The following is a 27,059-nucleotide window of genomic DNA, read 5'->3' on the forward strand; positions in this document are numbered from 1 at the left end:
TTCAGATCCACGCTTGTTTGACGCTTTTTAACGTAAAACACGTGAGATATCGCATAGATAACGATTCATTTGCGATTCGCGCTGGGGACTTCAATAGTTTCGTTTCTGAAGCAGATCAACACTTGTTCGACGCATTTTAACATAAAACACGTGAGAAATCGCATAGATAACGATTCAGTTGCAATTTGCTCTGGGAACATCAATAATTTTGTTTCTGCTGCAGATCAACGCTTGTTCGACGCGTTTTAACGTAAAACACGTGAGATATCGCATAGATAACGATTCATTTGCAATTCGCGCTGTGGTTTTCAATAGTTTCGTTTCTGATGCAGATCAACGCTTGTTCGACGCGTTTTAACGTAAAATACGTAAGATATCGCACAGATAACGATTCATTTGCAATTCGCGCTGGGAACTTCAATAGTTTTGCTTTTGATGCTTATCAACGCTTGTTTGCCGCGTTCTTACGTAAAACACATGAGACCTGGCATAGATAACGATTTATTTGCAATTTGCGCTATGAGCTTCAGTAGTTTCATTTCTGATGCAGATCAACGCTTTTTCGAAGCTTTTGAACGAAAAACTCGTGAGATATCGCATATATCATGATTCAGTTGCAATTCGCGCTGGGAGCTTGAATAGTTTCGTTTCTGATGCATATCAACGCTTGTTCAATGCGTTTTAACGCAAAACACGTGAGATATCGGGTAGATAACGATTCAGTTGCAATTAGCGCAGGGAACTTCAATTTTGTTGTTAAAGCGGATCAACGCTTATTTGACGCGTTATAACACAAAACACGTGATATTTCGCATAGATAACGATTCATTCGCAATTTGCGCTGGGAACTTCTATAGTTTCGTTTCTGATGCAGATAAGCGCTTGTTTGACGCGTTTTAACGTAAAACAAGTGAAATATCGCATAGATAACGATTCAGTTGCAATTCGCGTTGGGAGTTTCAATAGTTTTGTTCCTGATCCTGATTAACGCTTGTTTAACGCGTTTTAAACTAAAACACGTTGGATACCGTATAGATAACCATTTATTTGCAATATGCGCTGGGAACGTTAATAGTTTAGTTTCTGATGCGGATTACGCTTGTTTAACGCATTTTAACGTAAAACACGTGGGATATCGCAGAGATAACGATTTATTTGCAATTCGCGCTGGAAACTCTAATAGTTTTTTACTAATGCAAATCAACGCTTCTTCGACTCGTCTTAGCGTAAGACACGTGTGATACATCACAGATAACAATTCATGTGCATTTCGCGCTGAGAACTTATACAGATTCGTTTCTGATGCAGATCAACGCTTGTTCGACGCGTTTTAACATAAAACACGTGACATATCGCATATACAACAATTCAGTTGCAATTCGCGCTGGGAACTTCAATAGATTTGTTTCTGATGCAAATCAACGCTTGTTCGACGCGTTTTAAAGTAAAACGCTTGAGTTATGGCATAGATAACGATTCATTTGCATTTCGCTCTGGGAACTTCAATTGTTTCGTTTCTGATGAAGATCAACGCTTGTTGGATGGTTTCAGACGTAAAACGTGTTAGATATCGCATAGATAACGATTCATTTGCAATTTCTGCTGGGAATTTCCTTACTTTCATTTATGATGCCGATCAACGCTTGTTCGACGCGGTTTAACGTAACACACGTGATATATTGCATAGATAACGATTCATTTGCAATTCACGCTGAGAACTTCAACATATTCGTTTCTGATGCATATCAACGCTTGTTCGATGCGTTTTAACGTAAAACACGTGAGATATCGCATAGATAACGATTCATTTGCAATTTGCGCTGGATACGTCAATAGTTTCGTTTCTGGTGCAGATCAACGCTTGTTTAACTCGTTTTAATGTAAAACGCGTGAGACATCGCATAGATAACGACTCATTTGCAATACGCGCTGAAAATTTCAATACATTCGTTTCTGATGCAGATCCACGCTTGTTCGATGGTTTCTAACGTAAAACGGGTGAGATATCGCAGAGATAACGATTCGTTTGCATTTTGCGCTGAGAACTTCAATAGATTCGTTTCTGATTAGTATCAACCTTTGTTCGACGCGTTTTAACATTAACACGTGAGATATCACATAAAGTGTCTGGCGATAGCGCACTTCCCGATGGCACACATAAAATTTAACGTAATTCCCATTAACGCACATCCCGATAGCGCACAACACAGAAAAGCGCTTTGTCCCAATAACGCACAACATAAAAGACTCCTTGTCCCGATAGCACACAATGCTAAATTGCATTATCTCGATAACTCACATCCCCATAGCGCACACCCCGACAGCACACATCCCAACAGCGTTCATCCCGATAGCGCACATCCCGATAGTGCACAACTCAGGAAGCTGCGTTGACCCAATAACGCACAACATAAAAGACGCATTATCCCGGTAGCGCACATTCCGATAGCGCACATCCCGATAGCGCACATCCCGATAGCGCACGTCCCGATAGCGCACATCCCAATAGTGCACATCCCGATAGCCCACATCCCCACAGCGCATATCCCCACAGCGCAAATCCCGATAGCGCACATCCCGATAGCGCACATACCGATAGCGCACTTCCCGATAGCGCACATCGCGATAGCACACATCGCGATAGCGCACATCCTGATAGTGCACAATACAGAAAAGCGCGTTGTCCCTATAACGCACAATATAAAGACGCATTGTCCCGATAGCACACAATGCAAAAAGCTCATTATCCCAATAGCTCACATCCCGATAGCTCACATCCAGATAACGCATATTCCGGTAGCACGCAATTTTGTGCGCTATTGGGAAAATGTCGCGTGTCTTTCTGTTAACACACATACATATTAATGTGTGCTATTGCGAAAAAGATTTTCTTATTTCCGTTAGTACATATCTTACTATTGCTTCATGACTGGGGGGCTCCGGGAACGCGTGCAGCATGCTTCCGGAGCCCCCCGGACCCAATCGGCCTAGGCCGACTCGGCGCGCCAGGTGCGTCCTAACCATGGGCGCACCTGGCTGGGCTTAAGGGCCTGATTTGCCCTAAGTCGGGGGAGGGGGACACCGTCCCCCCCGCCTCTATCCCTGATGTTTGTAAGGGTATAACCTGTGGATCCGACCCCCACCCCCCGGAGAGCCCCGGATATTTTTCTTCTTCCCAAAGGGATGGTGGGGAGTGAGGGAGATTACTCTCCGCTCTCCCCCCCTTCCCGGTGAGGCAATGGAGGGGAAAGAAGACGGCCAGCTGGTGTGCTGGGCGCTCTCCCCCCCCTCCTGTTAGCTGGTCCCGCCGGCTTCAGGTGGGCGGGGGAGTGACTTACTGATAGTCACCCGCCCGGCATCTCCGGGGCTGTAGCCCCCGTGGGCACCCCCCTCCCCGTCCTGCTTCGGGACCCGTATGCTGGGCCCTCGGCAGGAACGGTGGTGGATCCCACGTTCTGTGTGAGGTCCGTCGCTTCCCTCCTCTTCCGATATGGTTGGGAGAGAGGGGGCGACGATGGTGGCCCGTTGGGTGGTGCGCCGTCGTCGCGTTGGTGGTTGGTCTTCGCCACCATCTCGGCGGCGGCGGCGGCAGCGACAATCTCCTGGCCGTTCGGTCGAGGGGGTGGAGGGCCTCCTGTTCTCTTTCCTCTGCGTCCTCCCCCTTTCTATCGTTATGTAAGGGTTAGGCGGTGTTCCTCCCCCCTTTTTCTCTCTCCCGTTCTGCCTCCTCCTTCCATGACTCGCTCGCATGACTCGCTCGCAGAAGGAGGAGACGGCCTTCCAGGCGCTCTCCCTGCGGACCATCTGACGAATGCGGCCCGGAGGAAGGGGTCCTCCCCGATCTCTTCTCGTAGGACTTCGCGCAGCTCGTCCCACGCTGGACAGAATTCCAGCGTGTGCTGCGCGGAGTCGTTTTCTTCCTCGCAATGATGGCCGTCGGCTCTCTGTTTATCTTACACAGGTACTCACCGAAACAACCATGTCCGGTGAGCACCTGCGCCATCCTGTAGGACAGACCGCCTCATGGGCGGTCTAACCACTCGTCCAGGTGTAGTAGGACGGCCTCCAAGGTCCAAATACCGGTCGCCGGCGGGTCGCTGGCGAGTTGTTCTCGCCAGGTGTCTATGGCCCGCCGGCGCGCTCTCACCCTTAGCAGCAAGGCAACCCTGGGTGTTACCACTCCCCCCTCGAGGCAGAAGGCCTTAGTCCTGGCATAGCTCCATGCCAGGGCATCAGCGGCTAGCTCCACCGGGGGAAATCCTGCCAGAACTAGGGTCGCCTCGCCGGGAGCGGTGCGAAATGTGCGCGCGATCCTCCTGGCCAGCCGCATTTGTATCGCTCGCAAGACGATACGTATGCGGCGGCTGGCCAGTGTCTCGCAAAATCAGACCGGGGCTCCGTATAGAGCCTCGGCCATGACGGCGTGCGTGTACGCACGTCTCGCACCATCTCTCGGACCTCGGAGGTTGGGCATCAACCTCGCGAGAGCTTCCGCCCTCATGCCCAATCGCGAGGCCAATTTGTCGAAGTATTCGACGAAGGCCCAACGACCGTCCAGGAGCAACCCCAGATATTTGAGGGTCGCTTCCACCTAGACTCGTGTGTCGTCCACAAGGATGGAGACCTGAAGGTGGGCCTCGATGGAGCCGTCGTGGAAGAAAACGGCTTCCGTTTTCTCGGGGGCCACCCTCAGGCCCAGGCGTTTGATAGCGCCGAGGGCACATGCCACCGCCCAATTGCCCATTCGGACAGCTCTTCCTCAGGAGACCCCCCTGGCTACCACTAGTGTGTCGTTCGCGTAGCCGATCATGTGGCAGCCAAGGGGGACGGCCGTACGGAGCACTGCGTCGTATGCGCCGTTCCATAGCAGGGGGCCTAACACCGACCCTTGCGGAACGCCGTACGACAAGTCCCTCCGCTGCTGGAGTCCGTTTTTATCTCGGAACTCCAGCTTCCTGTCCCGGAAGTATTCCCATATAATGGAGACAAGGTAGGGAGGAACGAGGTGATATTCCTCGAGCGCCTCCACTACCCTGCCCCAGGCAATATTATTGAAGGCGTTGGCAATATCCAGAGATATCGCCAACGCCACCTCCCCGTTCCCCGTGATGGCCGCCGAAAGGGACTGCACCATTAGTATTGCATCTATGGTGGATCTCGCCTCTCAGAAGCCATATTGGCCGGGGGACAAGTCGGGACCTACCCGGGACAGGTGCTAGATGATGCGGTTCGCTATGATGCGCTCAAAGAGCTTGCCCGCATCATCCAGCATGCACAATGGCCTATAAGCGGAGGTACTCTCCGCTGACTTGCCCTCCTTTTTGAGGATGACAAGCCTGGCCCTCTTCCATCTCCTGGGGAATGTTCCTTCTCGGAGGCATTTCGTGAACAGGTCACGAAGTGCCTCCCCGACGATGGAGGTCGCCCGGGCTCAGACTTTGGCTTATATGCCGTCCGGCCCGGGCGCCCTTGTTCGGCCCTTGATGCGGGCGAAAGCCGCGGCCATTTCGTGGTTGGTAACCCCCAGCTCCTCCCGCCAGTCCGGGGGAGGGCCGGATTTTTCCGGTATATCCCTCCCCCTGGTGGAGAACAGGGTGTCCACCACTCTGCCGGAAGGAAGTATGCTGCAGCCCCGGAAGTATGCTGCACGCGTTCCCGGAGCCCCCCAGTCATGGACCAGGGCAGGACACCCGGAGAGGTTTTAGTGGGTATGTCCCCGTCGACACGTCATCGGCGGGGAAGAGCCCCACATAACCACCAGGCCCCCCCCCAAGGTCTGGAGTATGCGATAACGCATTTCCTCTCCGTTACAAAAAAAAAAAGGAGTGTCCACCACCTTGTTTAGGAACCGGGGGTCCATTGTCTCCGTCGCCAGAGGCGCCCATGGGCTCTTCCACACTATTTTATACGGCCTCCCCCATGGGTCGCGGTCCAGCTCGGAGATCAGGTCTTCCCATGCCGCAGCCTTCGCCCGCGCTATGGCGGTCCTCAGGGCATTTTTGGCCTCTCTGAGGACCGCCATGGATTCTTCCGTTTCGTCCTCCACGCCCCGTCGCCTGGCGCGCGTGTACGCCCGCCTGGCGGCCACGGTGGCTCGTCTGAGTTCAGCCAGCTCCGTGGACCACCAGTAGGCGACACGGCGCGCCATCGGTCTGCTGCGGGGCATGGAGGCGTCACAGGCTTGCGTCGCACAGGCGCTCTGCCTCCTCCTCGGCTTCTAGGTCAGCCTCACCATCCGCCCATGTGGAGGCTAAGGGATTGACCTCGAAGGCTTCGGGGTCGAGCTTTTTTAGGACCCACCGTTTCTCTCTGTGTAGTCGGCGGCTTTGCTCGTGCACCTCTGCGGGATGGGGGGAAACCAGCTCCATGGAAATCAGTCTGTGGTCAGACGTTTCTCCCATGGAGCCGGCCTTTTTTTTTTTTTTATCGGGGGGAAAATGCTCATTGCACCCCAAGTTGGCTAGACCACGGGAGTGTGGGACTCGGGACGCGGTACCCCTCGCCGGCACAGACCTCTTGCGCGGCAGAAAGTTGGCGAGGCCCGGCCCGCCTACCCACTAAAAACCCACCGAGCCCATCTCGCCGCGTTGTGAGGAGGGACCGGGATTGCTGAAGGACTCGCCAACGTCCCTCCACTGGGGATCGGAGCATGAAGCTCCACGACGCGCCAGTTCGACGGGTTGGGAGTCGGGCTTTGCTGGCCCAGCCGAGATACGTCGGCCGGTAGGGCCTAGCCAGACCCCGGGGATGCGGAGCGAGGCATCACGCACCCCCGCGCTCATTTAGGGTCGCACGGCCGCTCCCGACATATAGCCGGTGCGAGCCCCACGCCCAGGGACGAGCGGTCGCCGCCGCCCGCCCCACCTCCTCCCGTCCACGGCGCTCGCGTGGCCGGGTCGGGCGCCAGGGGAGGGAAGACATCTCTCCTGAGCGCCGGGCCCCATCGGCCTGGGCCCCGTCCCGTCGCATCCCCCGAGCGCTAGGGGCAGCTAGGGGCGGGCACCCGAGGAGCGGCACTATCGCCGCTTCCCCTTGCCGAGGACGGGCGGCCCCGGGGAGGGCGCACTGGGCGCGCCTCCCTTGGGCCTCGCCTCCCTCGTGGCCTTACTCCCCCTCCGCTCCCTCTGCGGGAGTTGGGGGGGGAGGGGAGAGAGAATCACCCTGGCCACGGGGAGGTTATCCCCAGACGTGTGGCTGGACACGCTAATCGCATCGAGCGCGCTCGGTCTCGTCGACCGCGCGCGATTTGGCGGCGGGGGCTCCTCCCCGGACTCCGAAGTGTCCGAGGTGGACCCCGGCAGCCGAGCGTCTCCCGCAGCCGGGGGCCCATCTACTGGGACCCCGCCCGCGGGAGACGCACCCCCCTTGGCGGCCTCGGCCACCGCCGGACCGTCGCCCCCAACGGCCTGAGCGCCGCGGGCAGCGTCAGCGTCCGGCGGTGACGGAGGCCGCTCCATCTCCATCTCCTCATCCCTCCCCGGTTCCGGGGAGGCGGGACGAGGCCCCTCAGCCCTCCGAGGCATGGGGGGTATCTTGGGGCAGCCCGCGCCACCCGGTCGGTGGCCGGCTGCCCTGTTGCGGGAGGCACACTCGGGACAGAACGGCTGATTAGCGCACTGAGCCCGAGTGTGACCCTCCCCGCCGCAGTTGAAGCAGCACCGGGACCGGTCAAAGTAACCGGGGCACCGGTGCTGCATGTGGCCCTGAGCCAGGCAGCGATAGCATCGCTGTGGAGGCGCCTTAAGCGCCTCCACGCGCGCAGCCGACCAGCCCAGGGCCACCTTACCCACTTTGGCGAGCCTCGCCGCCGCCGCAACCGGGCACTGCGCTATCACAGAGCCCATGCCCCGGCGGCCGCGAGTTACTCGCCCGACTTTAATCTCGGCGGCGCTGCAGGCTCCTGCGCCTGCTAGAGCCGCCGCCACTTCCTCCGGCTGGGTAGAGTCCAGGAACCCCGACACCCGGACCCCCACCCTACGCATAGGGCAGGTGATCCGGATCCACGGATCCCCAGCCACCCGCCACATCTCGGCCGCGAGGCGCTCCGCCGCGGGCCAACTCTCAGCGCCGGGGATCTCCAAGAAGACACCCCCGGCTTGCGAGACCCTGAACTAAAGCCCAGGGCGGGCTGAGGGAGGATGTCCCCCAGGTTGATCGCCGCCCTGGACTTCCTAATAATGTCGGTGTAGGAGGCACACCCCGGCTCCACCGTGATCGAAACCACGGAGGACTTCGGGATCCGCCTCCCCACCGCACCCGGGGCAGCGGACGCCGCCCGTGATAACGACGTCCCCTCACCGGTTTTCCCCCCCTTGGGCCCATCTTCTTCTTCTTCTTCTTGCCGGGCTGCGACCCCGGAGGAGGAGGGCGGCAATGCCGCACCAACCCCCGCCGAGGCACCAGCACCGGCAACGCCCGGTCGTGGAAGGGAACGCCCGCGGCCGGTTTTCGAGGGCGCGGGGGCGGGAGCCGACCTCTTTGTCGGCGCCCCCCGCCGCAGCCCTCCTCTTCTCTTTGCGGCCCACCACGGTCGCCCAACTCGGTCCGTCCGTGGACGGAGCCGAGCGGGCGAGTCCGCTGGGCCGCTGAGGGGTTCGGAAGCAGGGGGCTCCTCCCGCGGAGTCCGATCCCCCCGATGCCCCCCTCTCACCCGTTTCGTCCCGGCGCCGGCCAGGGAGGAGGTCGAAACGGCCCCCTCCTCGACCCGCGCCAGGCGCTTCTCCAATTCCCCCACCGAGCCCGACAGCTGCCCCAGCAGCCCGAGCACCCTCTCCTCGAAAGAAGAGGGGGGTCGGGGACAGGGACATCCGGCGGGACCGATGGGGGGCGGGATGAACCCCCACCGTCTCTCCGGGACGCAGCCGAGGGTCCCGATCCGAGCACGAGTGCTCGTCTCGCAACCCCCAACTGCCCCCGTAGTTCCGCGACCTCGGCGCGGTGGGACCTTATTTCCTCCTCTCGCACCGCTGCCGCGATTTCGTCTTGCCCTTCATCTCGCCCGAAGCGGCACATGGACCGATAGGCCAGGATCATCACCGCTTATCGGGCGAGATGAGTGCACTTCTTTAACTGTCCGGACAAGCCACCGTGCATCCCTAGCTTGGTGCACTTTGTCCGGACAGTCTCTACCTCCCGCAGCCAACCGTCGGCCAAGCCGGCCAGGTCGGTCGTGGTGCTGCGGGAGATTACGCCGATCTCCCGATCCAGCTCACGGCGCTGCTCGGGAGTAAATAGTGTCGGGGGTATCTTGATTCGCTGCCTAGGCCGCGAATCTGACCCCCACCCCGGCACTTCTTCGTCCTCGGATGAGTCTCGGATCACGTTGGCTCTGAGCCTCCGTGCTGGGAAACCCTCCATGGGCACTCAGTGGAGACGGTCCTTAAGGTTCGCCCCGTCCGAGAGGGGAGACGGAGACCTAAAAGGTCCGCTCCCATCGAGCCGGGGACGGCAACGCGCCCGCTTCCTCCCGCGCTGAGTCCCGGATTCGGAAGGCACGCCCGGAATATCCGGTGTGACCACTACCTCCTCCGGAGGCTCAGGCGGAGGGGCGACCGTCTCCATGACGCCCCTGGAGGTCGAAACCTCCACCTCCCCAGGCCGGTCCACATCCACGATGGTGCCCGGAGGAGACTCATCGGGTGAGCTGGGCTCACCCTCGCTCCCCCGGCCACCCCCGCGGATGCGGATCGGCGAGCGCGAGCGCGACCGACGTCGCCCCCCGCCTCCGCCAGGCTGACCGGCATCCGCCTCGCGGCGTCCGCCGAGCAGCCGGCCCGGAGACAGGGAGCGCGCCCGACGCGCCCCGCAAACAGGGCCCCGTCCATCATCCTCCGCCTCGCGGCGTCCGCCGGGTGAACGGCCCGAAGGCTCCCCAGTGGGAGGCACGGGGGCCTCTGCCTTATCAGCCGGCTCCACCCCGGGCCGCCCACCGGGCAGCGGAATCTCTCCCTCCCCGGCAACCAGTGAGCGGGGTACCTCCTGCCTTAGTAGACGCCGGGCCTGCTCCATCGCGACCCTGCGCCTGTGCTCCCTCGTGGAGTCATCCTCCTCGGTGTCTGCGTCGGAGGTCCCCGACCAATCGAGCTCCTCCTCAGAGCACCATGGCTCCATGCCGGCGGATTGCCTCCACACAGCATCCATCTCCTCCATGTACTGGAGGTCCCTCGCGTCCGGCTCCTCGAAGTCGTCGCCGAAAATTCTCTGCTAGTACCTCCGGAGGTAATCGACGTACGACATCGAAGAGGAACCGCGAGAGCCATCCTCGCCTGCACCTACAGTCGCACTATGGTCGGCGGAGCCTGCGGGCACTCCGCTCGACCGCCCGTCGTTCGATGACGACAGGGGGGGACCCGGGACAATAGCCCCCCCGTGCCGGCCCTGGGGTGTCCGATCACCCCTGGGCGGTAACCTCTTTTTTCGCTTGCCCATGTATTTGTCCATAGATGGGGTCTTATTTAACGAGGGGAACCCCACCTTCGCCCCGGAGCTTACTCAGGTCGATGTCCGGGGACCATCGGACCGAGGCGCCATGGGCAAACGGATCCACGAAGGCGGGGGAGACGGCCCGAGGAGGCCAGAGACGGGCGCAAGCACCCGCCCCGTACCACCCCGGACCGGCACCCCCACCCAGGCAGCACTCTGCCGACCAACTAAATACGTTGGCGTCCGAGACACGACGCACCGCCCCGCTGTTACACGGAACGACACCCCGCGCCACGGACGCCACCCTTGGATTTTTTATAGAGGTTTACTCCTCGCAGCCCGGGCGGTGAGGCCCAGGCCACCGGTCCGTCCCGCACGTAATTTCAGCACGTGACGGATTACGGTATGCCAGCTCGGGCGCCAGGGTCGCTGAGATTCCTGAATCTACGGCCTACGAGAGACCGCAGACCCCCTAGCGAGCTCGGGAACCGCAGGAACGCCAATTCCTGTATCTGGAGTCGTTGCAGAGCCTCGGGAGGCCCAGAAACGACTCCAGACCCCTACGGGGCCATGGAGCCGGCCTCCACCTCCGTTTCCGAACTTTTTTTTTTTTTTTTGTTGACGGAGGGGAAATGCGTTACCGCATACCCCGGGGGAGGCCTGGCGGTTATGTGGGGGCTCTCCCCCGCCGTCGACGTGACGGCGGGGACATACCCACTAAAACCCCTCAGGGTGTCCGGCTCTGGTCCTTGACTAGCGGGGGGACTCCGGGAACGCGTACAGCATGCTTCCGGAGCCCCCCGGACCAGATCGGCCGAGGCCGACTCAGCGCGACGGGGGCACCCTGGTGCGGGTACCCCGGCAGGGCCGTGAGGCCAGGCCGGCCTCAGATCGGGGGAGAGAGACACCAGCCCTCCCCCACCTCTTCCCCTTGAGATGTTTACGGGGGTAAAGCCAGGGAGTCCGGCCCCCCGGCCGGATGTCCCGGGCCCCTACGCGCCGGACAGGTCCGGCGCGGCGGCATCTTCTTCTCCGTGTTGGGGGGGAGGCGATAGGAAGGAGTTCCTTCCCCTCCCCCACCAGCATCCCGGCGAGGCGCTAGAGGGGGAGGGATGGCGCGTTGTAGCGCGCGATGGCTCCCCCGGACCGTTAAGTCAGATCTGCCTCGCCGGGCTCACTAACGCGGGGGGCCCTCCTCCCACGGCTGCGCGTCCCGAAAGCTGGGCCGGCAGCCGCAGGGGAGGAGGGTCTCTCCCTTTCATCATTTCCGTGGCGGTCGCCGTCGCCCCTCTCCTCCACGATAGTGGGGAGGGAGGGGGCGACCGCCACGGCTCTTCTGTCCCGCCGCCGCCCGGTAGAACCCTGGGGGCGGGGGCCACTTCTTCTCCGGCGGGGCAGGCGGGGCGGGGGCCGAGACGAATCGTGAACCCCGTCTCCGCCACCCCTTCTGTTCCTCGCGTCGCCTGGGGGCATACGACCCCCTGGCTGACGCTCCCGCACCGTTTCGGCCTTCTCCTTCTGCAGCATGACTCGCTCGCAGAAGGAGGAGACCGCATTCCAGGCGCTCTCCCTGCCGACCATCTGACTAATGATGGCCGGCAGGGAGAGGACATTTCCCCTCTCGATGTGACCCACCTCATCGTGGTGAGAGGGTGAACTCCATCCCCGAATGTCTTCGGGGATGGGGGCCAAGAGGTCACGTGGAGGGCATTTGTCTTCAGACCGAAGGCAAATGCCTTGCCCAAGGCGCCTCCGGGCGCGGCAGGCACGAAAAGAAGGGGGGCTGGTAATCCCTGTGTCTGGGGACGGTGTCGTTCTCACGGCTCGCGTCCTGGCATGAGGAGTGCCAGCCCCTCCGGGAAGGACGGGCCGGCGGGTTTGGCGCTGCTATTCCAGTCGGGCTGGGCCGTTCCGGGCCGCCTGGACTTATTCCAGGGCAGGGTCGGAACGGCGGAGGTGACCTGGCGCGTGCACCTTGGGAAACTCTCCCCGGTGTACCGGGTCGGGATGGCCCCCGGGCCGCTCGGACTTTTCCGAGGCAGGGCCAAGGGCGTGTGTGGACAACGACGAGGAGTTTCCGGGAAGGGACTCGTCCCGGAACAGAGCTCCTCGCCGCCCCTAATCGGACGAGACGGGCCGCTGGGACACCGGTTTACCGGACCCAGCGGGCTGGGCCGTCTCCGGGCCGCCCGGAATTATTCCGGGGCAGGGTCGGAGCGGTGGAGGACGGTCCAGCGCGTTCCTTGTGGGAAACCCTCCCCGAGGTTACGGGGTGGACTGGCCCCAGGGCCGCTCGGAAGTATTCCGAGGCGGGGCCTGGGGCTGTGTTGGCTGGCCCGGCATTCCGCGACTGCGTCCCTTCCGAAGCGGGTGCTGGGCCGGAGCCTTGTCCCCCCAGGGGAGTTGTCACCCCCCTGGGTGGACGTGCTGGTCGCCACGGCGGTTAGGGTGCGGAAGGGGCGTCGCTTCCGTTACCCGACCCGTCCGTGGGGCCCCCCGGGTAGCGGCACCCGTGACGGTGCCCCCGCTGTCGGAGGCGGGGAACCCCTGAAAACCCATGCGGGGCGAGCCCTTGATGGCTCCTCCGTATGGGTGTGTAAGGGGCTGGAGGCCAGCGCACCGGATGCTACATTCCCGGTGCCCGCACCATAAGCCGACCCCCCGGGAGTACCCGGAGCACTCCTCCTCAATACGCGTATTGGGGCGGAGTGAGAGATATGCCGGTCGGTGCAACCGCCACGGGGTGTGGGATCTTCTTTAATAATGAACTCATCATCACAACATAAAGTGCCGATAGTCATCCTTTCCAGGGGTGACGTGGAGGCGAGCGTCCGCTCGCGGGGTGGCCTGGGAGGGATGAAAACTTCTTCATCCCTCCCAGATCTTAAAGGTGACGTCTCACCCGCCGAAGGGAGAGACCCTTCTAAGTATAAACGTGGACCCAGCACCGGTGCCGGAGGGCTGGAATTATTCAGCCCGACCGATGCGCAGGATGCTGTGTACACCAACAAAACGCAGGCACCCCCTCCCCCGTACAACACACGGGAGTTCCCGCCCCTTATGAAAAAAGAGCGAGAGATGTCCACCACCGGCACTAAACCGGGCCTGGCCTGCAGCAAGGGCAGAAAGCCCGATAGCTGCAGTGCCGACCCGGTAAATACCGCGCCAGGGACTGAGCCGGGACCATCTGGAGTGAGGAGGGGTGAAGCCTCACTGTCGGCCGGTTCCGTGACCCCGCTGCCCTCGGACGATGACGTATTCATGGACGTCGAGGCCGAGGGAGCCGGGCCCTGGGAACATACCAGGAAAAAGTCGAGGCGAAGGACGGCAAAGAACACAATTCTGTCCTCATCCGACTCGGAAGAAGGTCCCCCTAAAAAGGAGCGCGGGAGACCTGCTAAAGACCCCTCTCACGAGGAGAAATTTACAGCGGAGGCCCTGGCCCAAAAAGCTGAGGCGGAAAGAGCGAGAAAGATCAAGCGGGACCATAGGGCCATATTGGATTTCGAGATTAAGCCCACCTCGGAGCGCGCGACGAGGGCGAACAATGAGGCCCTCGAGCGCGCCGAGGAGCTAGAACGGCAGCCGACTGCAGCAGTGGCTGCCGTCATGACACAGGGGCTGGGTATGCTGGCCAAGTCTGTGGAGAGGTCCACTAATATACAGGGACCGATCCGCAAAGACCTCTGGCTGGCATACACCGAGCTGACCGCCGGCCTGGCCACAATTTTGGCCAGGCAGGAGGAGGGAGCTGAGGAGCGTCAGCGTAGGGAGGACAGCGCGGCCCTGGACAAGGCTAGGGCCAGGTGGGCCTCCGAAAAACACAAATTGAAGGCCGAGCTGGGGCAGCTACGGGTCAGGGTCGCGCTGCTGGAGGAGAAAAACTCCTCCACATTAAGGGACAGGAGCACTGATGCCGAGGTCCAGACAGACCTGGACCTCGACACAGAGGTGGTGGACGCTCTGACGGGGGAGATCCCCGACCCGCCGCGTCCGACAGTTCCGGACGCGAGGACGGAGAGACCCCCCGTCGGAGCGACTAGCGACGCTGCAATCACCCGAAAACCGGTGATTGTCAGCGTGAAAAAGCTGAAGGAGCCATATTACCGTCCGCCGCTCAGGGGGGTTCACAAACAGCTGAACCCCCTATCAAACGCGGCGGACGTGAGGGTTGGCCCTGCCCTTCCCTCCTCCTTTCCACACCTATTTTTATTTTTGATGACGTGGCATGCGACAAGCAAGATACGATAAGAGAGTACTTTGCAATGGGTCGTCACGCGGACGTTGACTGCTTCTATCTCTGTCAGACGTATGATAGAATACCGAAACATCTCATACGAGACAACGCGAATCTGCTAATCTTATTTAAACAGGATGGTACCAACCTTAAACATGTATATACGAGGTGTGTTCAAAAAGTATCGCGAATTTTGAATTTTCGCGGGTTACGTATATTCGAATTTCGATCTTTTTGTGGCGTTATGTTGGTACTCATGTCTCTCACTTATGCCGACAAGCTCGGCCATTTTGAATGTTCACTTAATTGTTGACAGCTGCTTTGCTTGCACGTGTTTTGGATCGTCTTCGATTTTTACCTATTCAAAATAAATGGATCAAAGAACCTGTATCAAATTTTGTGTGAAAAACGAAATTAAGTGCGCGGATGCATTCCGAATGTTGACTGTGGCATACGGAGAAGCTACCTTGGACCGAAGCAACGTTTATCGGTGGTACAAAATGTTCTCAGAAGGCCGAGAAGATGTGAACGACGAAGAGCGTGCCGGACGCCCGAGCACTTCAACAACAGACGAAAAAATTAATGAAGTGGAGAAAATGGTATTGGCCAATCGTCGAATCACCGTTAGAGAAGATGCTGAGGACCTAAACATATCGATTGGCTCGTGCCATTCGATTTTTATCAATGATTTGGGCATGAGACGGGTCGCCGCGAAATTCGTACCAAAATTGCCTTTACTTTTAAGTAAATTGCTTTACTTTTTGGCCAAAAACAACACACTAATGATGCCGCAGCCACCGTATTCCCCAGATCTGGCCCCCTGTGACTTTTTCTTGTTCCCTAAACTGAAGAGGCCCATGAAAGGACGACGTTACGCTACGCTTGACGAGATAAAGACGGCATCGAAGGAGGAGCTGAACAAGATAAAAAAAAATGATTTTTTGAAGTGCTTCGAAGATTGGAAAAACCGTTGGCACAAGTGTATAATATCTCATGGGGATTACTTTGAAGGGGACAAAATAGATATTCATGAATAAATAAATAATTTTTGAAAAAACACAAAATTCGCGATACTTTTTGAACACACCTCGTAGTGGGGTGGTCAAGCTGCCGTGTGGCATTGCTCCCCTCACGTGGGCTGCAGTGCCATAGGTGCTTGGCCTCTGGGCATGTCCAGGCCCAGTGCAGCAGCCGGGTCGACAAATCCGGCTGCTGCTATAAATGCGGAGGCATTGGCCATGTGGCCAATGCCTGTAAGGAAAAGGCGGGCTGCCCGGTATGTAAGGACGCGGGCAAGCCCGCGGAACACCGGATAGGTGCGAAGGGGTGCCTGGCCAATAAAGGGTCAAAGGCATCCCTGAACACCAGGGGCCGCAGAGAGGCGGGACCGAGCACAATGCCGGCCCCACCTCAAGCCGCGGCCCCCAGGGCAGTGTCTCATCTCCCACAAAGGGAGAGGAGAGTAAGAGAGGAAGAGACAGCTGTAAACTGTGTAGAGATGAAGGAGGTGGAGGAGCCTCGGGAGCAAGCCAACAATGACCCCTAGGCTCCTCCAGGCCAACCTCAACCACGCCAGGGCTGCGCAAGACATGCTTGCGTAGTGCCTGGCGGAGGGGGGTGGCTGGCTGGCCATCGTCGCCGATCATTATAGGATACCCGAGGGCAATCCCAACTGGGTTGGAGATCCCTCGGGGAAGGTGGCGATGGTCAGCCATCATGTGCCGGGCGCTCCGCCGATGATTCCTCTATCGGCTGGCTTCGTCATGGTCGAGTACGGACCCATCGATGTCCTGGGATGTTATCTCCCCCCTAGCTTAACCAGGGGGGAGTACGAGGCGGCCTTAGATGGCATGGAGAGCGACATACTCAGTCGCTCTCCAAGGCCTGTCGTCGTGGGGGGAGACCTCAATGCCCACGCTGTGGCTTGGGGCTCCCCCCCGCACAGACGTGAAGGGCCGCCTTGCTCTAGAGTTCGCGGCGGGGCTCGGCCTGGTCCTTTTGAACCGGGGCCGGGTCAGCACCTACGTGGGGGCCAGGGGAGAGTCCATTGTCGACGTGACATGGGCCTCCCCCGGGGCCCTAAACAGGGTCCAGGGATGGACAGTGGAGACCGGCTCCCTCGGAGAAACGTCCGATCATAGACTGATCTCCATGGAGCTGGTCTCCCCCCCCCTCACGGAGGTGCGTGAGCAACGCCGTCGCACCCGGGACAGGAATCGATGGGTCCTGAAGAAACTCGACCCCGAAGCCCTCGAGGTCAATCTTCTTGCCTCCACTTGGCCGGAGGGAGGGGCTGACCTCGGAGCCGAGGAGGATGCGGAGCACATCTGCGAGACAATGTCGCGCGCATGCGACGCCTCCATGCCCCGCAGCAGACCGATGGCGCGCCGCGCCGTCTATTGGTGGTCCGCGGAGCTCGCCGAACTGAGGCGAGCTACCGTGGCCGCCAGGCGGATACACACGCGCGCCAAGCGGCGGGGCATGGAGGAAGAGTTGACAAACGCCGGGGCAGTCCTCAGGGATGCCAGGAAGGCCCTGAGGACCGCCATTGCGCGGGCGAAGGCTGCGACCTGGGAGGAACTCCTCTCCGAGCTGGATCGCGACCCATGGGGGAGACCTTACAAAATTGTGAGGAAAAGGCTCCGCCCGTGGGCGCCTTCAGGCTCGGAGACGCTGGACCCCCAGTTCCTCGGAATGGTGGTGGACACACTGTTCCCCACCAGGGGGAGGGACATTCCAGAGAAGACCGGCCCTCCTCCGAGATGGACCAAGGAAATGGAAGTGTCCAGACACGAGATGGTCGCGGCCTTCGCCCGCATAAGAGGTAGGAGAGCGAAAGCGCCCGGGCCGGACGGAATATACGCCAAGGTCTGGGCCCGGGCGTCTTCGATAATAGGGGAGGCACTTCGTGGCATCTACACGAAGTGCCTCCGTGAAGGTATTTTCCCCAGGAGGTGGAAGAGGGCCCGGCTTGTCCTCCTTAAAAAGGAGGGCAAGCCAACGGAGATTCCCTCCGCTTATAGGCCCCTATGCATGCTGGATGATGCGGGTAAGATTTTCGAGCGAATCATCGCCAATCGCATCATCCAGCATATGTCCCGGTACGGTCCCGAATTGTCCCCCGCACAATACAGGTACCGAGAGGCGAGATCGACTGTCGACGCTGTCAGACAAGTCCGATCCCTCTCGGAATCCATCACGGGGGACGGGGAGGTAGCGTTGGCGGTATCCTTGGATATCGCCAACGCCTTCAATAGCATCCCGTGGGGCGAGGTTGTGGCGGCGCTTAGCGAACACTTTCGCCTGCCGCCCTACCTTGTCGCCATCGTTCGGGACTACTTTCGGGACAAGGTGCTGGAGTTCCGGGATAAAACCGGACTCCAGCAGCGGAGGGACATGTCGTGCGGCGTCCCGCAGGGGTCCGTTCTGGGCCCCCTGCTTTGGAACGCCGCATATGACAAAGTACTCCGTGTGGCCCACCCCCCTGGTTGCCACGTCATTGGTTACACCGACGACACGTTCGTGGTAGCCCGGGGAGCCTCCTGGGTGATGACGATTGCCATGGGCAATTGGGCGGTGAACTGCGTCGTCGGCTCCATCAAGAGCCTGGGCTTGAGGGTGACCCCGGAGAAGACGGAAGCCATTTTTTTCCATAATGGCTCTTCCCGGGTACCGCCCCGGGCCTTCGTCCGGGTGGACAACATCCAAGTCTGAGTGGGGGCAACCCTCAAATACCTGGGGTTGCAATTGGACGGTCGTTGGGCCTTTGTCGAGCACTTTGACAAATTGGCCCAGCGATTGGGTAAAATGACGGGTGCCCTTCTGGGGTTGATGCCCAACCTCCGAGGTCTGGGAGTAGGTGCGAGGCGCGCATACGCCTACGCGGCCATGACCGGGGCCCTATACGGGGCCCCGGTCTGGTTTCGCGAGGCGTTGGCCAGCCGCCGCATAAGGGATGTGCTGCACGCCGTGCAGCAGCGGCTGGCGCGGAGAATCTTGCGCGCCTATCGCACCGCCCCTAGCGCGGCGACATTAGTACTGGCGGGATTCACGGCCGACGCCCTGGCATGGTCATATGCCAGGGCGAAGGCCGTCCACCTGCAGGGGGGAGTGGTTACCCCCAGGGTCGCCGCGCTACTGCGAGAAAGGGCTCGCCGGCGGGCCATGAGGTCTTGGCGGGAGAGTCTCGCCAATGACCCGCCGACGGCGGGATCTCGGATCTTGGAGGCCGTCCTACCCCACTTGGACGAATGGGTGGGCCGCCCTTGGGGCGGCTTTTCCTACCGGACGACACAGGTGCTCACCGGGCATGGCTGCTTCGGTGAGTATCTGTGCAGAATAAGGAAGGAGCCGACGACGCAGTGCCACCACTGCGAGGCCGACAGGGACTCCGCGCAGCACACGCTGGAACACTGTCCAGCGTGGGGTGAGCTGCGCGGAGTCCTTACAAGAGAAGTTGGAGACGACCTCTCCCTGCGGGCCATCATTAGCCAGATGGTCCGCAGGGAGAGCGCCTGGGTCGCGGTCTCCTCCTTCTGCGAGCAAGTTATGCGGCAGAAGGAGGAGGCCGAGACCATCAGAGAGAGGAGGCCGGGGGGACGCATGCCCCCCGGCGACAACAACGACGACAGGGTGGCGGGGACGGGGGCCATGACCCACCTTGGCTCCCCCCCGGTCGCTTCGAAGAAGAAGGCCCGCTCCCCGCCCTTCGGGCCGCAGTGGCCCGTCAGCCAAAGGCGGCGGGGGTGCGGGAGATCAGCTGCCGTCGCCCCCTCCCTTCCCACAATTAGAGAGGAGGAGGAGAGCGACGGCGCAAACACTGTGAGGGGGGCGACCCTCCTCCAATGCGGCTGCCTGCCCCGTTTTCGGGACGCGCAGCCGGGCGTGGAGGGGGGCCCCTCGATACAATGGAGAACCCGGCGAGGCAGACACGACCTGACGGTCCGGGGGGGACGACTATGCGATGTAACGCGGAGCCGTACCCCCCCTCTGCCACGCCGAGGAAGGGGGCGAGGGAAGTTTCTCCCTCCCTCCCCCACCCCAGTGCATTTAGGTGGACCGTGCCGCCGCCAGCGCGGCGCGCGAAGAGGCCCGGGGCTACGGCGGGGGCCGGATACCCCGGGCTTTACCCCCAAACGATCAAGGGAAGAGGCGGGGGGGCTGGTGTCCCCCTCCCCACGACCTAGGGCAGATCAGGCCCAGCCATGCCGGGTGCGCCCATGTTAGGGTGCACCCGGCGTGACGAATCGGCCTATGGCCGACTGGGTCCGGGGGGCTCCGGAAGTATGCTGCACGCGTTCCCGGAGCCCCCCAGTCATGGACCAGGGCAGGACACCCGGAGAGGTTTTAGTGGGTATGTTCCCGCCGACACGTCGTCGGCGGGGAAGAGCCCCACATAACCACCAGGCCTCCCCCGGGGCCTGGGGTATGCGGTAACGCATTTCCTCTCCGTAAACAAAAAAAAAAAAGGTCATTTCCCACTTCAGCCCTCAGGACTCCGCGCAGCTCTTCCCACGCTGGACATTCTTCCAGCGTGTGCTGCGCGGAGTCCCGGGCGGCGCCACAGTGGTGGCAATGTGTCGTCGGCTCCTTCCTTATCCTGCACAGGTACTCACCGAAGCAGCCATGCCCGGTGAGCACCTGTGTCGTCCTGTAGGACAAGCCGCCAAACGGGCGGCCCACCCACTCGTCCAGGTGTGGTAGGACGGCCTCCCAGATCCGAGATCCGGCCGCCGGCGGGTTGTCGATGAGGTTCCTCTTCCATGACTTCATCACCCGCCGACGGGCCCTCTCTCGTAGCAACGCGGCGGCCCTGAGGGTAACTACCCCCCCCCCCTCAAGGCGGATGGCTTTTGCACTGGCGTAAGTCCACGCCAGGGCATCGGCCGTGTACTCCGCCGGGGGGAGCCCCGCCAGGGCCATGATTGCCGCGTTGGAAGCGGTGCAAAATATGCGCGCGCGTTATGCTTCGCGCCAGCCGCCGCTGCACATTGTGCAACACCTTCTTGATGCGGCGGCTGGCCAACGCCTCGCGGAACTACACCGGGGCTCCATACAGAGCTCCGGACATGACCGCGAGGTCGTACGCGCGTCTAGCACCCACCATCGGACCCCGGAGGTTGGGCATCAACCCATTGAGGGCGTACACCCTTTTGCCCAACCGCTGGGCCAGCTGGTCAAAGTGATCAGCGAAGGCCCAGCGACCGTCCAGGTGCAACCCAAGGTACTTCAGGGTTGCACCCACCTGAACACGGGTGTTGTCCACCAGGACGAAGGCCCGGGGCGGTACCCCGGAGGAGCCATCGTGAAAAAAGATGGCTTCTGTTTTCTCCGGGGCTACCCTCAGGCCCAGGCCTTTGATGGCACCGACGACACAGGCCACAGCCCAGTTGCCCGTAGCAACCGCTCTTCCCCAAGAGGTCCCCCCAGCTTCTATGAACGTGTCGTGGGCATAGCCGACGACATGACAGCCGGGGGAGAGAGCCGCGCGGAGCACTTTGTCGTATGTGGCGTTCCATAGCATGGAGCCCAACACGGACCCCTGCGGAACGCCACACGACAGGTCCCTCCGCTGCTGGAGTCCGGATTTATCGCGGAACTCCAGCACCCTGTCCCGGAAATAGTCCCGAACGATGGCGGCGAGGTAGGGCGGAAGGCGAAAGTGTTCGCACAGCGCCGCCACTACCTCGCCCCATGGTAGACTATTAAAGGCGTTGGTGATATCCAGACTTGTCCGGGGTGTCCCTCCGCCGGGTGGGGAACAATGTGTTCACCACCCTACCGAGGAACTGGGGGTCCAGGGTCTCCGAGACTGGAGGCGCCCATGGGCGGAGCCTTTTCAGCACTATTCGGTAAGGCCTGCCCCATGGATCGCGATCCAGCTCGGAGAGCATATTCTCCCAGGTGACGGCCTTCGCCCGGGCTATGGCAGTCCTCAGGGCCTTTCTGGCATCCCTGAGGACCGCCGTGGTATTTGTCAGCTCCTCCTCCATGCCTCGCCGCTTGGCGCGCGTGTGCGCCCGCCTGGCGGCCACGGTAGCTCGCCTGAGTTCTGCGAGCTTAGCGGACCACCAGTAGGCGGCGCGGCGCGCCATCGGTCTGCTGCGGGGCATGGAGGCGTCGCAAGCTCGCAACATCACCTCGCATAAGCGCTCCGCCCCCTCCTCGGCCTCGAGGTCAGCTCCTCCTACTTCTGGCCAAGTGGATGCCAGGAGGCTGACCTCGAGGGCTTCGGGGTCGAGTTTTTTCAAGACCCATCGACGTCCATCACGTTTGCGGAGGTGTAACTCACGCACCTCCGCGGGGGAGGGAGACCAGCTCCATGGAGATAAGTCTGTGGTCCGACAGTTCTCCTAAGGAGCCGGTCTCCACTTGCCATCCTTTAACCCTATTAAGGGCGTTTTGGGAAGCCCACGTTATATCAACAATGGACTCCCCCCCGGCCCCCACGTAGGTGCTGACCCGGCCCCTGTTTAGGAGGACCAGGCCGAGCCCCGCCGCAAATTCTAGGGCGAGGCGGCCCCTAAGGTCTGTGCGAGGGGAGCCCCAAGCCACAGCGTGGGCATTGAGGTCTCCCCCCACGACGACCGGCCTAGGAGAGCGAGCTATGATCTCGCTCCCCATGGCATCTAGGGCCGCCTCGTACTCCCCCCTCTTCAATCTAGGGGGGAAGTAACATCCCATGACGTCGATAGGTCCGTACTCGACCATGACGAAGCCCTCTCCAGCCGATATCGGGATCATCGGCGGAGCGCTCGGCACGTTATGGCTGGCCATCGCCACCCTCCCCGTGGGATCCCCACTCCAATTGGGGTTGTTCTCGGGGATCCTGTAGGGGTCGGCGACGATGGCCAGCCCGCCACCCCCCTCCGCCAGGCACTGCGCAAGGATGTCTTGCGCAGCCCTGGCGTGGTTGAGGTTGGCCTGGAGGAGCCTAAGGGACATTTTCGGTTGTCCCCTGAGGCTCCTCCACCTCCATCTCGGTTTCGCGGGTTTCCGCGTTCACCGTTCTTATGCTCCTCTCCCTTTGCGGGAGAGGAGCTTCCTCCTCAACTACTACCATGGGGACCGGAGCAGGGGGCGGAGTTGGGACTGGAATTGTAGATGGCACCGCCTACTTCCGGCCCTCGGTGCTTGGGGGTGCCCGTTGCGGCTTGTTCGCCAGGCACCCCTTTGCGCCAATCCTATGCTCGGCGGGCTTGCCCGCGTCTCGGCAGACCGGGCAGCCCGCTTATGCTGTGCATGCCTTGGCCAGATGGCCAAGGCCTCCACACCTGTAGCAGCAGCCGGATCTGTCGATCCGACTGCTGCATCTGGCCTGGATGTGGCCTTGGGCCAGACACTTGTGGCACTGCAACCCCCGAGGGGGAAGCAGCACCACTCGGCAGCTCGACCAGCCCACCCTGACGCGGGGGGCAGCCAGAGCTGCCTTACCGGCCTTGGCTGGGATTCGGACCCAGCAAATGCCTAGCCCGTTGGGAGCCGTTCGGATCTCCCCCACCTTGATATCGTGGGGGGAGCATCCTCCTATGGCTCCCAAGGCCTCGGCCACCTCACTCCAGATGACCGAATTGTCCAGGCCACTCAACCGTAGCTCGACCGTCTTGCACGGTCGAGCTACTTTCACATCGTCTCTAACTCCGAGGGCCTCCCTGATCCCTTCGGCTAGGGCGTCGGCCTTGGTGCCGTTTTCTACGCCCCTGACCTCTAGGATCAGGGCGCCCGTGACGGCTCGTCTTGGGCGCAGGTCCTCGATCCCGAGGGAGGAGAGATTTACCTTCTCCCTCGCGGTCTTGAGGACCTGCGCGTATGCTGCTAGGTCTGCGCAGGTCACCGTCACTGCCGCCGTTGTCGGCGGCCTAATTTTGGTTGCCCTGGCCGGAGCTGGCGCCACTCGGGGTTTGCCCCCCTGGTCCCCCCTGGCCCCCTCCACGTCCAACCCTCTTTTTTTTCTTCTTCTTCTTCGAAGAAAGTTGTTGGGGGGGGTTTCGGTGGCGGGATCGGGAGGACCCTTGTCGGCCTCGCCACCGGGGGTGGGGCCGTCTTCGTCGCCCTCTCGGCGGCTTTGACGGCCTTCTTTCTGGTCTTTTTGGAGACCACCTCCGTCCATAGCTCTAGTATGGACGGGGTGGCCTCCTTCGGCGTCGGAGCGGGCCTCGCGGCCACTGCGGCCGCGTTGCCCGCTCCTTTCTGGGGGGCAGCCCCGGACTGCCTGGCGATCTTGCCCGCAGTCGGGGGTGCCTTGGGCCTCTCCGCCCCCCTAGGGGCGGGGAGAAGCCCCATCACGGCGAGGACGGCCGGGAGGACTCTGGAGAGGGCCTCCTTTAGGCCGTTCTCGGTCAAGGCTTTCGCCCTCTTCCTTTCCTTCCTCCTGCTCTCCCCGACCCTAGCCCATCCCGATGTCTCAAGGGACTGGAGGGTGGGGGAAGGGCAGGGAAGGAGGCGCGGGAAGCGGGAGCCGCTACCCGGTCCGCCGCTTTAGACAGGGGGTTCAGCTGCTTGCTGACCCCTTGTAGCGGCGGACGGAAGTAGGGCTTCTTCAGGTCTCTGGACGATATGACCAGGGGCTCTTTTAATGTCTTGATGGACACGACCATCGGCCCTGGATTGGGTCGCGTGGTCGTGCCGCCCACCGATTGAGGGGGTTCCCTAGCTGGAGGCACCTCCACCCCCGTGTCCAAGTCCTCAGTTGGACTTGGCACGTGGGGGGATGACCCCACCAGGGCCCCCAGGACCTTCTCGTCGAGGTCCGTCTGGACCTCGGCGTCGGTATATTCACCGGCTTGTGCCAAGGAAGGGCCCTGGAGTCGTTCGACGCGAACTCTCAGTTGGCCGAGCTCTGCCACCAGCTTGGCCCTTTCTTTGGCCCATTTGTCCCTGGCTTTCACTAGGGCCGCGCTTTCTTCCCGGTGGAGTCGCGCTTCCTCGCTCTCCCCCTGCCTGGCCACGATGGCGGTCAGGCCGGCCGTCAAATCCGTGTATGCGGTCCAGAGGTCCCTTCTGATGGTACCTTGGATGTTTCCGGACCGTTCCACGGACTTGGCTACCATGCCCAAACAATTGGACATGACAGCCACCGCAGCCAGGGGCTGTGCCTCCAGCTCTTCTGCGCGCTCGATTGCTTCATGTTGCGCCCTCGTGGCGCGCTCAGAGGTGGGCTTCACCTCGGGGTTTATAATTGCCCTATGATCTTTCTTTAGTTTTTTTGCCTTATCGGCTTCCGCTTTCTGGGCCAGGACCTGGGCCGTAAATTGCCCCTCATGAGAGGGGTCTTTGGCGCGTCTCCCGCGTCCTCTCTTCGTCGGACCTTCATCTGACTCGGTCGACGAAGAGATGTAGTGTGCGGGAGCCGTCTTTCTGTGCGCCCTCTTAGTTCCCCGTCCCGCCGACTCCGCATCGGTATCGACGTCCATTTCATTTGACGCCGGGACGAGGGATGGAGAGGGCGGCAGGGAGCCACCCGTCTTTTTGGTCACCTCGGATGGTCCGGGTTCAGCTCCTGGACCGGTGCTTGCAGTGCCAGCACTGCAGCTTTCGGGCTTCTTGCCCTTGCTGCAGGCTGGACACGGTTTAGTAACGGGAGTACATCCCTTTCTGTCCTTAGTGGGCAGAAAGGCCCCCAGCGTAAGCAGGGGTTTGACATTTTTATGGCCCATGTCCAGGGGATTCCGGGGGTCTGTCGAACTGAATAGTTTGAGCCCCCCTGTGCTGGGTCCTCTTCTATGCACAGTGGCGTCTCTACCCTCAGCGGGTGAGACGTCGCCTTGGAGGTCAGATAGGGATGAGGAATTCCTCATTCCTCCCGGGCCACTCCGCGAGCAGGAGCTCGCTACTATATCACACTTCGAGAGGGTGACCTTCGGCACTTTTTTTGTGTTTGATCTAGACATAACAATATAGATCCCACTCCCCATAACGGCTGGACCGACCGGCGTATCTCCCCCCCCGCCGAAACATGACCGGAACGGGTGCCCCCGGTACTCCGGGGGGGTCGGCTTATGGCGCAGGCCCTGGGGATGTGACATCCAGGGCACGGGCCTCCAGCCCCCTACACACCCATGCGGAGGAGCCATCAAGGGCTCGCCCCGCATGGGCTTTCAGGGGTCCCCCGCCTCCGACAGCGGGGGCACCGTCACGGGTGGCGCCACCCGGGGGGCCCCACGGACGGGTCGGGCAACGGAAGCGACGCCCCTTCCGCACCCTAGCCGCCGTGGCGACCAGCACGTCCACCCAGGGGGGTAACAACTCCCCTGGGGGGACAAGACTCCGGCCCGGCACCCGCTTCGGAAGGGACGCCGTCGCGGAATGCCAGGCCAGCCAACACCGCCCCGGGCCCGCCTCGGAATACTTCCGAGCGGCCCCGCAGCCAGTCCAGCCCGCAACCTCGGGGAGGGTTTCCCACGAGGAACGCGCTGGACCGTCCTCCACCGCTCCGCGGAATAAGTCCGGGCAGCCCGGAGACGGCCCAGTCCGCTGGGTCCGGTAAACCGGGGTCCCAGCGGCCCGTCTCGTCCAATTGGGGGCGGGGAGTTCCGTTCCGGGACAAGTCCCTTCACAGAGACGCCTCGCCGCTGTCCGCACGCGCCCTCGGAAAAGTCCGAGCGGCCCGAGGGCCGCCCCGACCCGATGCATCGGGGAGAGTTTCCCACGATGCACACGCCGGGACACCCCCGCCGCTCCGGCCCTGCCCTGGAATACGTCCAGGCGGCCCGGAACGGCCCGGCCCAACGGGATTGACAGCGCCAAACCCGCCGGCCCGTCCTTCTCGGAGGGACTGGCTCTCCCCGTGCCAGGACGCGAGCCGTGAAAACGACACCGTCCCCAGACACAGGGATTACCAGCCCCTCTTCTTCTCGTGCCCGCCGCGCCCGGAGGCGCCTTGGGCAGGGCATTTGCCTTCGGTCTGAAGACAAATGCCCTCCACGTGACCACTTGACCCCCATCCCCGAAGACATTCGGGGATGGAGTTCACCCTCTCACCACGATGAGGTGGGTCACATCGAGAGGGTCCGTTTCCGAACCTTTTTTTTTTTTTTTTGTTAACGGAGAGGAAATGCGTTACCGCATACCCCAGGCCCCGGGGGAGGCCTGGCGGTTATGTGGGGCTCTTCCCCGCTCACAACGTGTCGGCGAGGACATACCCACTAAAACCTCTCCGGGTGTCCAGCTCAGGTCCTTAACTGTGGGGGACTCCGGGAACGCGTACAGCATGCTTCCGGAGCCGAGGCCGACTCAGCACGCCGGGGGGGCACCCTGGTGCGGGTCCCCCGGCAGGGCCGTGAGGCCAAGCCGGCCTAAGGTCGGGGGAGAGGGACACCAGCCCTCCCCCGCCTCTTCCCCTTGTGATGTTACGGGGGTAAAGCCCGGGAGTCCGGCCCCCCGGCCGGATGTCCCGGGCCCC

General features: G+C 61.3%; 1 protein-coding gene across 1 annotated transcript; it reads right to left on the bottom strand.

Moving 5' to 3' along the window:
• Positions 1-22,592: 22,592 nt before the first annotated feature.
• Positions 22,593-23,941, bottom strand: LOC120359082 (PHD finger protein 23-like). Its single transcript, XM_039455388.1, has 3 exons — positions 23,599-23,941; positions 23,216-23,365; positions 22,593-22,750 (listed from the first exon to the last, which is right to left on the bottom strand). Exons 1-3 carry the CDS (start codon positions 23,939-23,941, stop codon positions 22,593-22,595), a joined length of 651 nt encoding a protein of 216 aa, XP_039311322.1.
• Between the last annotated feature and the right edge of the window lie 3,118 nt (positions 23,942-27,059).

Source organism: Solenopsis invicta, chromosome 12 (genome assembly GCF_016802725.1).
Source record: "Solenopsis invicta isolate M01_SB chromosome 12, UNIL_Sinv_3.0, whole genome shotgun sequence".
Lineage (NCBI taxonomy): Eukaryota > Metazoa > Arthropoda > Insecta > Hymenoptera > Formicidae > Solenopsis > Solenopsis invicta.